Source organism: Malus sylvestris, chromosome 3, assembly GCF_916048215.2.
Source record: "Malus sylvestris chromosome 3, drMalSylv7.2, whole genome shotgun sequence".
Lineage (NCBI taxonomy): Eukaryota > Viridiplantae > Streptophyta > Magnoliopsida > Rosales > Rosaceae > Malus > Malus sylvestris.
The window spans coordinates 8,753,240-8,762,776 of NC_062262.1; the positions used below are offsets into that span (position 1 = coordinate 8,753,240).

General features: G+C 39.3%; 2 protein-coding genes across 3 annotated transcripts; one reads left to right on the forward strand and one right to left on the reverse strand.

Annotated features, from left to right (window-relative positions):
• Positions 1-417: 417 nt before the first annotated feature.
• LOC126614299 (putative pentatricopeptide repeat-containing protein At1g12700, mitochondrial) lies at positions 418-2,798 on the forward strand. 2 transcript variants are annotated; one of them, XM_050281885.1, is made up of 2 exons: positions 418-434; positions 625-2,798. In XM_050281885.1, the coding sequence occupies exon 2, from the start codon at positions 779-781 to the stop codon at positions 2,594-2,596; it is 1,818 nt and encodes a 605-aa protein (XP_050137842.1). In that variant the 5' UTR covers positions 418-434; positions 625-778; the 3' UTR covers positions 2,597-2,798. The 2 variants fall into 2 exon arrangements, with proteins under 2 accessions (XP_050137842.1, XP_050137841.1); XM_050281884.1 differs by lacking the exon at positions 418-434 and adding an exon at positions 471-545.
• A 2,331-nt stretch (positions 2,799-5,129) lies between these two features.
• Positions 5,130-9,336, reverse strand: LOC126614411 (protein SOSEKI 5-like). The gene is made up of 4 exons (XM_050282066.1): positions 8,877-9,336; positions 8,723-8,792; positions 7,768-8,634; positions 5,130-6,080 (listed from the first exon to the last, which is right to left on the reverse strand). The coding sequence occupies exons 1-4, from the start codon at positions 9,100-9,102 to the stop codon at positions 5,894-5,896; spliced, it is 1,350 nt and encodes a 449-aa protein (XP_050138023.1). The 5' UTR covers positions 9,103-9,336; the 3' UTR covers positions 5,130-5,893.
• Positions 9,337-9,537: the final 201 nt, after the last annotated feature.

Genomic DNA, 9,537 nt, shown 5'->3' on the forward strand with positions numbered 1-9,537 from the left:
AATGTACAAAAAGAATTAATTATTAAAAAAAACACTGTTAAAATGATGAAAATACCTATGTATTATTTGATGCATTAGTTTGGATTGCTTTTTAAAAAAAAAATTGTTTTAGGGGTATTTTTGTCCAAAATGTTTTGGTGAAATTGGTGACCACAAAAGAGGTTGTTGACTTTATATATAAAGTTTTTTTTGGCGTAGACTTTGTCATTCAAAAAAAGAAAATAAATAAGATCCTAAATTTACATATCTCGTATTAAAATAGCACTGAAATATACATTTATCGAAAATGTAAAATGAGATGTAAATATGATTTTTACATCTCAAATTTGCGTCCTCCATTGAAAATCCATTTTGGAAAATAACAATCACAACAAGTAACTTAGCTTACCAATGCACCAGGGGCAACTTATCAAAAAAGCAAATATATAAATTCGGTATGCAATGACATTCCTCTTCACTCGTTTTCGACATTTTTTCGCAACGAACTCGCAATTAATTTATTTTTCTACCCCGTTTGTGTAAATATATATAATACTACAAAAATAGTAAGCAAGCTAAGTTCTTTTGTATTTTGGTTTTTGTTTTGTTTTCGTCGGAACTGATGCAATTGTCTTTGTTCATAAGGATGGAAGGAGGAAGCAGCTTGTAAGCCTAACCTCGTCATTCAATTCCATCCTCCAAGAATAATATTTCGATAACACAGTAAATGGGTAATTGGTCATATTCTTAGTGATTAACCGAGCGATGCTTTGGAGGATGCTGGCGAGTGGTGACGACAATGGCTTCTTCTTCTTTGAAGGTTGGTTATGGCATCGCCAGCAGACTGAGAGTGAGAGGTATTCGGCCTATGTCTTGTCTTCTTCTTCAGTACTCTACTCTTTTTCTGTTCCCCAACAGTTACTTGGCTCCGTTTCACTCTCGACCTTGTTATCCAACCAAATCTACAAACACCCATTTGCAGCGGCCTGCCAAAGTCACTAATCTTGAGGATGCACTCCATGTGTTCGACGAATTGCTTCATATGCGTCCTCTGCCTTCCGTTGTCCGTTTCAATCAAATCATGGGTCAAGTCGCCAAGCTGAAACGTTATTCGGCAGTAGTCTCCTTCAATAACCGAATGGGTCTGTCGGGAATTCGTCCTGATGTTTATACTCTAAACATTATCATTAATTGTTTTTTTCATCTTAACCAAATGGGGTTTGGTTTGTCTGTCTTGGGAAAATTCTTCAAACTTGGTTTTGAACCTGATGTCACGACCTTCAACACTCTAATCAACGGATTCCTTCTTCAGAATAGAGAGGCTGATGCTGTCGGTGTTCTGAATAAAATGATGGAGAGTGGTACTTGTAAGCCCAATGTGGTTACTTTCGGCACACTAGTAAAGGGCCTTTGCTTGAAAGGTAACAACACTGGAGCTATCCAATTGCTTAAGAAGATGGAAGAAGCAGGTTGCAAGCCTGACATAGTTGTCTATAGCACGATCATCGACAGTCTTTGTAAGGACACTATGCTTGTTGATGCGATGAACCTTTTCTCTGAAATGATGAGTAAATGCATTGACCCCAACATCATTACCTATACTTCTTTGATTCATGGAGTATGCAAATTATGGGGGTCAAAAGAAGCTACGAGATTGTTTAATGAAATGGTGAGCAAAGGTATATTTCCAAATCTGCACACCTTCAATGTCTTGGTAGACACCCATTGTAAAGAGGGCTTGGTCGGGGAAGCAAAAAGCATTGTCGAAATGATGACTCAAAGAGGTATTGAGCCTGACACAGTTACTTATAATTCGCTCATGGATGGTTATTGCTTGCGAGGGGAAATGGACAAGGCAAAAAAGGTTTTGGAACTAATGCTTAGCAAGGGATCCATTGTTGATGCTTATAGTTACAACATATTGATAAATGGCTATTGTAAGCATAGAAGGATCGATGACGCACTGATGCTTTTTGAGGAAATGTCTAGTAGCAGACTTGTTCTGAATGTCGTTACTTATAGCACTCTCATGGACGGTTTTTGCAAAGTAGGGAGAATACAGGATGCACAAAAGTTGTTCACTCAGATGCAAGCTTGTGGGCATCTTCCAGATGTTCCCACTTGTAATATTTTACTGGATGGCCTTTGTAAAAACCAAGAACTCCCAATGGCATTGAAACTTTTTCGAGAGATGGTAGATAAAAAGTTGGATCCAAATATTTGGACTTACAATATTCTCATCCAAGGTTTATGCATAGCTGGAAAAGTTGAATATGCAAGGGATCTCTTCCGCAGTTTATCGTCAAGAGGTCTTCAACCTGATACCAGGACGTATAACATAATGATTGGTGGCTTTTGTAATGGAGGGCTAACAAGCGAAGCGAAAAAGTTACTTAAAGAAATGGAAGAGAAAGGCTGTTCTCCAGATGATTGTACCTATAACTTAATCATCCGAGGTTTTTTCAATAACAATGAGCCATCAGAAGCAATGGGACTTATTCAACAAATAGTGGGAAAGGGTTTTGCTGCAGACGCTTCAACTGCGGAATTGATATTTGATATGCTGTCTAAAGATAAAATAGATCCTGCTTTGTTGCCATTGATAGAAAGATCGTAATGAAATTAATTTCTATCTTGGAAAGTTGAAACAGATCCTTCTAATGATCACAGTTAATTTTGAAACTGTTGCACATTCAATTCCTTAAATGCATTATATATGTTATTAGTTTAATCCATTATTTGATAGAGAAATTTGTATTTTACTATTATGAGATTGTGAAATATGTTTGAGGAGCATGGTATTTGGATTGATATGGTCAGATTAAGTGCAATACTGCAACCCGTAAACATTTATATGCTATATTATATAATTTGTATTTGAGTTGAGTCTTGAATGTTGAAGGCGACTTGCCAAATAAAATTATTGAGGTACTGTTCTTCAAGTCACTCTGTGGATGCCAAGGATGCTGATCTGGGAATAAATGTTGGTGTGTGACCTTCTCTTGGATAAATTTTTTCAGGTTATTCCATGATCTCAGCTTCATCGTCTATAGTCTCTCTTCTAATTATATGCATACGTTGTAGCTGAAGAAAATGACCGACCCCCTGCTTCCTTTATTACACTCACGTTAGTGCAGGTGCATAGCGAGAATAAGACTGGTTTTACATTCAAACATGTTCTGAATAGTTTGTTTCTCATCTTGACGGAAGAGAGCAAGGGTATCGCTAGTTTTCTCAATACCAACTGCTTTGCCGGGGATGAAATTCAGCAAATAATGTTGCCAGAAGATGTCTTGTCTTGGACGCTTATGTGAAGGTACATGTTTTGTGTGTTTAATAATATTGTTAACATAGTATGTTGATCCCTTTGCACGAAGTGAAACATGAGTAGCTTTGAGCTCATGAGACACATAACATGTATGGTTATGTCAGCATGATATTTTGCGGGAGCATCCATTTCCATGTTCACGTGGAAATAGAGACTCAGAAAGTTATAATGATTTGACTCTGATATATGATAATGAAGTCCAGGATATGGAAGATCATATTGTTTGTAGATGAAAATGGAGAACATGCGGATCGATTTGAATTTTGGTTACTTGCAGTCCCCAGCCATGAAGCATGAAATATCTGATTTGCAAAATGGCGAAAATGAGCACTTCATCCAAGTATGAGGATGTCGCTTATTTTCTCACTGCCATCTACGTATTCAGACCATTTCATCTTACCTTAAAGTTATACAGCCGACATCAGGGCTAATACTACACTAGTATATTCAAGTATATGCATATATTAAATCTCATGCCAGGTGGTACTATTATTTTTTTGTTAACTTTCAGAGAAATCACTTGTCGAGTGTGCTTTTGAGCTTCGAGCAGAGCAAGAGAATGCTGCATCAGATTGTCCAATTTATTTTGCTAAAATTGCTTTGTATTTTATTTTGCATGTTCTTCTTGGATCTCGCTCAAAACTTTGGGTTATTTATTTCTGACCATGGCTGGTTTTCTAGAGCATGAGGACAAGATTGAAGATGGAAACCGGATACTAGTCCAGAAATTCCAGTCCCAATTAACTCAGCAGCTTGAAGTCTTGCATTAAACTGTGGCACTTGCAGTGACACAACGAGAACATCAATTGAAAGATATGGAAGAGGACAGGCAGTCCTTTGTATCTATCCCTGAAGGCAGAGGTAAGATCTTGACATGAGATGATCGTCTTTGCATGCATTTCTGAGATCAAATTGTCTCTGTACAACTTGGTTATTTTTGGCTTGCTCTTCAAGGATACTAAAGAGCTGCGAGGAAGATTAGGAAAGCTTAAAAACACATATGGTTCTGGATTTGGATGGTATAGCTGGGGAGCATGAAAGACATCACTAAAGCTAAAAACTAATTGATTATAAGCAAAGTTAGATTTCAAAATACTTATTTATTAGCTTGTGCTTCGCGGATTCCTTAAGGTTTTTAGCAGTCGCTATTTATCTTTCTTAGAAATTAAGGTCATAACATTGAGATTCATCACTGCTATTGACCTAAAGCTAAATGGTTATCCAAACTTTTATTGTTTTGTAAATCTTGGACTCCTCTTTAATGAAAATATAAAAAATAAATAAATGAGTTTGCGATGACTTTTTGGAGTGCCAATAATAAATTACAAAGAATAATCCTGATATTAAAAATGTTAGGGGTTGTTTGATAGCCATTTCATTTTTAGATTTCACTGCAATCTTGTTTGGTAACTACTTCAAGTTTAAAAAAAAATTGAAAACTAAAAATGAAATGATTACCAAACAAGATTTTTATTTTCGGATTTTTAAAATAGTGAAAATAAAAATTAGAAACTATAAAAAGGAAATGTTTATCAAACAAGTCTTTAAAGAGCCATATATTTCATGTGAGCAACTAAGTAGATATACTCATTTTGTTTGTGAAGAAATGTTCTCCCAGTTAATTATCCAATAATTGCATGATCACTCATCCTTAGATTTAATATCAAGAATTGAAACTTGACCATTAGGAACACATTTATCTATTCTCCACCCTTGATATCAAATCAAAAGTTGGTGACAAAAAATAATTAGTCACTTGGTCACCAACTGACCATCAAATGAGACTATGAATTTGAGATACTATATTAATGAGGTTACAAAATTTGGACAGAGAGATGGTCATATCATTGATTTGATTATACACAAACATGTCTGTTTCTCTTTTCACGTAGTAAACACATAATTGTACACAACCGCTGATATCCATCAATTGGAAATTGTGATGTTAACTCTAATAATGCCATATATAGAAGCACCTCTATTTTTCTGCATCATTCCCTCCACCCAAACCCTCATTTGTCTGCTAAATAAAGTACCACAAGCAAATGCCCCATCTCTAACTTTCTTGGAGGAGGAACCATACACCATTTACCTCTCCAATCTCCAATACAGAGCTCACGTGGGTGCTAAAAAACGATGCGTTTTGAATACCTAGGACATAATTCTTTCTATTTCCCATGTCCCAACGTCAAAAACTCAAAATAAAGGCATAGACTTTAGCAAACATTGACCGAAATTTAGGAACAAAACTCATTCCCCTACAAACACCAAGACGCAGCTCCAACTCTTCTTGCTTTTGTAAGATTCCCACGCCCCATGCTTTGTTTCCTCGTCGAAGCTTGCGCCCATTGTGCCGTGAAATGCAATGTGCTACCTAAAACGCCGCCCGCCGCGTATTTTGCCTAGGCTTCTCATTATCATTCCTTCCGCTATTTTTCGAATTTTAGGGTCTCAATGTTGTCCAATGTACTTTACAACGCCCGGTTGTAAAGTTCAGTTGTTCATGTCTGCGTAACTGATTTCTGATTGTTAATGAAATGTGAGCCTGACATGTATGGGTGGCTGACTGTAGCACAATTTAGTAGCTTATTGACGAACTTCGAGTCGTTTGCTCCCTCCTACATGGCTATTTCTACTAGTACTACTACCACCATCACTACTAGAGGCGATGTGATCGATCTCTTTCTTGGTGAGTATCCCTTTGGGTCTCCTGGGAATGCATTTTCCTCTCACTCCATCTTTCTCTGTTTCCTCCAACTGCAACTGTGCACTCCTGCAAATCCATGCATGTTTTAAATCAATTAATCAATAAATTTGCCAAGAAACATCTTCTAATCAATAAGATTAAGGAAAGAAGTCAACTGTGCACCCTCACATTAAACAAATTCTAATTTGACTCTCTAGTAGGTATGAAAGGAGAAGGTCTTGGGTGCGGTCATCGTTGGTGGGTCTCTTCATTTTGTTGTGTGCGGCCCTATGGCCACCTGGTCCAGTCTTCGGACCAAAGAATTTCTCGTACAAAAGAGATGTTCACGTGCAAAACACAGAAGTTCTGAAAGAAGTGTGGTTTCATACCCTATAACAATACTTGAAGAATTCACGGATTCGAAATCCATTTTTGTCTGCTTTGAACATTTACTGAATTATATACTAAAACTGAAATTGTAATCTGCTAAAATCAACCGCGCGGGCCCACATATTTCTAGACAACAAGCTTAAATAAGGACACAAAAATGAGAATAACTTGTATAGTACAGGTTCATCGTCACGATGATGTCCTATGTCAATAACGTAAAAATATAAAAAAATAACATATTCTTGTATTATTGACACGGGACGTCATATACTGGGGTACCTAGTCCATACAAGTCTTCCTCCCCAAAAAACCTACTATTTTTTTTAGCATATCCCGTGAACCGGAGTTGAATGTTCGGCCAAGAGTTCATTAACCAAGTATCTAACGGCTAAAAATTCAGCATATACTATGCTTTGTTGCAAAACTACAAAAACCCTAAAAATTAAAGATAGCATTCTACAGAAAAGTGAGTAAGGCAGGAAGCTGGCTATGTTTCAAATTAGCCGTACGAATATTTCATTCGAAAAACGAAAGCAAACCAAACGGGCTATCAGAGAATCAAAAAGTTTCAGACTAGGATCCCCAGAAAGGCAGGGGAAGAGGATAATCCAACATTTTCAAGGTGAAACTTCAAATCAACATTTGTACTACATTACCTATTACAGCAGATGCTTCTAAGTTAAAATGCGTGCCCACTTTTACCAAAACCTACATATGTGACTAAAATGAAATTAAAAGAACGAATAGGACTTAATTAAAACCTTCACATTCGACTCGAATCCTATGCTAATCGGATCTGAATCGACAAGTCAGATCCAAATAAGATTTGAATCCGTTAATCCGATTATAAGTAGATTCGAATCCAAACTGATTTGATCCGAATACGACATGTATAATAACAAGCATACAAGTCTACTGACTACATAATTTGCATTTAGAAAGAAAGTTGTCCATGCAATAATTTAGAAGTGACAATTATTAGTGTGTCATTATAAGTAGGTGAATCTAATTAATTACACGCATACCAAACCGAAATTTTGAAATTCTATCATTTGGCAAAAAAAGTTACTGTACCACCCTAAACACTAAAAATGCTTCCATAATGATGACATATGTTCCAGAAATACGGCACTGAGTAACTACGAATATTTAGAGTGCTAATAAATATTCCGCTACCTCAAATGAACTAGATTTTTCAATGTTCCAAACTTAATTTCGAGCGTCAATGTCATCGTATAAGTGGTTTGAAATTTTTTTTCGAGCAACCAACCACTATAATGACACTTGTTTACAGGACTGTGTTCCCAGCGCATTGAAAAATTTCTCTACAAAAGGAATCGGAATAAACCAAGCACACAAAATTAAATGAACAAAGCATACGTACCGATCTGCATTGTAAGAAGACGACCTCTTCAAAGACGGAGCCGCCTCTTTGTTGGTCTCAATTAAGCTCCCGCTAAAATACTCCTTATCTTCCATCTTTACCCCCGCAAGTTTCGAAATTACCGTCTCGGTCCCAGCATGATTTTCGGCAACGCCACGACTCAGCCTAGGCTTGTAATGCCCAACCAGCGAGAGCCCCTGCTCCCTCACCGCCGTGGACCCGCAGTCTCTGAACGAGGTCGAGCCGCACGAGATCAACTGCATCAGGACCGTCGACGCTTTTAACTTGCCAGTTGGACAGACCTCAGCCGTCCGGTTCACAGGCTCCTTGCTCACCCCGTTCGCGCAGAGCACCAGCCGTCCGTCCGCTTTCATTAGTGACTCGAGAGTTTCGGGGCTCGAATCCGACGGCGGAGGCGAAATCTCATGCCGGCCCAGCTCCGTACCGTGGCTCTGAATCTGAATCACCTCCAGTTGGCTTTGACCTTGACCTTGACCTTTCTCGTCGTGCTCCTCTCGAACGCGTCGTTGGTGCCGTTTGTCGTCGGTCTGAGTCGACGCGTCGGCGGCGGCTTTACCGGTGGACTCGCCGACCGACTCGGTCTTGTACACTTTGTACTCGTTCAAGTCGATCGAGCTCCACGATTGGTTTCGCCTGCGCGAAATCACAGGAGAGTCGAAATCGTCGCCGGACTTCAGCGCCTCCGGCGGCGGTCTCAGGGACCTCGACGACGCTGTCTCGAGAGCCAGGTGGTTCAGCGGCGGGTCAAGAAGCTCCGACCCCTTGAGCACGTACTCGTGGCCGTGCGACGGGTATATCAAGTCGTTCTCCGTCAAATCGTGCCAAACGAAGCCGGTTCTGTAGCTCCTGCAATTTCAATTCCAATGAAGTCAGTAGATCAGATGGTTGAAAAAATCAGTAATTAGATCAGACGGTTTGAGAAGCTCGCTTGTACCGTTTAGAAGACCAGGAGTACATCAAAGCCATGCCTTTGCCACGTAGCAAGTTTAACCGGTTGATAACATCTGAGGAAAGAAACGCACAAACTAAATTCATCTGATTTGGGCCTGTTTGGTTGCCGAGAAAGTGGAGAGAAAATAAATTCTTACCTCTGAGAAAGAGGCCACGGGGAGAGGAGAGAGGGACTTCCATGAAGTGAGGGTGCTCGAGCTGGCCGTTCATGGAGAGGTAGTAAACGACAGGGACTTTTCTGGGAGTGAAAGGGAGATTGGGACCCGTCTGGGCAGGACTAATCCGGTCGGGGCTGGTTTCCGAGTCCCGCCATTTACTGGGGATTTGGAGGTGGGAGGGTCTGCCGCTGGAAGTGACAGCCATGGCTGATGGCTCAGTAGAAACAAAGAGTTTAGAGTCAGAGAAGAGCTGTTTGGTTACCGAGAAAATTGTGTGGGGTGGGGGGAGAAAAAGTGCGGGAAAATGGCAGGTGGGAGAAAATTTAGGAGAGGAAGGGAATGGGAGGGAAGAATTTTTATATACCGAGGAATTGGGGGGGGGTGTAAATAAGGAAATTGAAGATTATGGAGGTACATATTTTTCACAATGGGGATGCGGCAGACAAACGCTACCAAACAAATGAGGGCCGTTTCAGACTTCAGAGCCATGGCAACATAAATCCGGATACTCGCGGGATCCTCATCAAAAGAATTCGGAGAGAAATTCTTATTTTTTAGATTTTTTACAAATAAATCATATTATAGCTAGTTTATTGCGAGATTTAGCTCATACCCTCTCTCACTAAGATAATATCGTTTT

Coding starts and splice junctions, on each gene's coding strand:
- LOC126614299 (XM_050281885.1), top strand. CDS start 779: ATGGCTTCTTCTTCTTTGAAGGTTGGTTATGGCATCGCCAGCAGACTG.
- LOC126614411 (XM_050282066.1), bottom strand. CDS start 9,102: ATGGCTGTCACTTCCAGCGGCAGACCCTCCCACCTCCAAATCCCCAGT. Junction 8,793..8,876: donor CCGTGGCCTCTTTCTCAGAG/GTAAGAATTTAT, acceptor TTCTTTCCTCAG/ATGTTATCAACCGGTTAAAC. Junction 6,081..7,767: donor TCTTCTTACAATGCAGATCG/GTACGTATGCTT, acceptor ATGGATTTGCAG/GAGTGCACAGTTGCAGTTGG.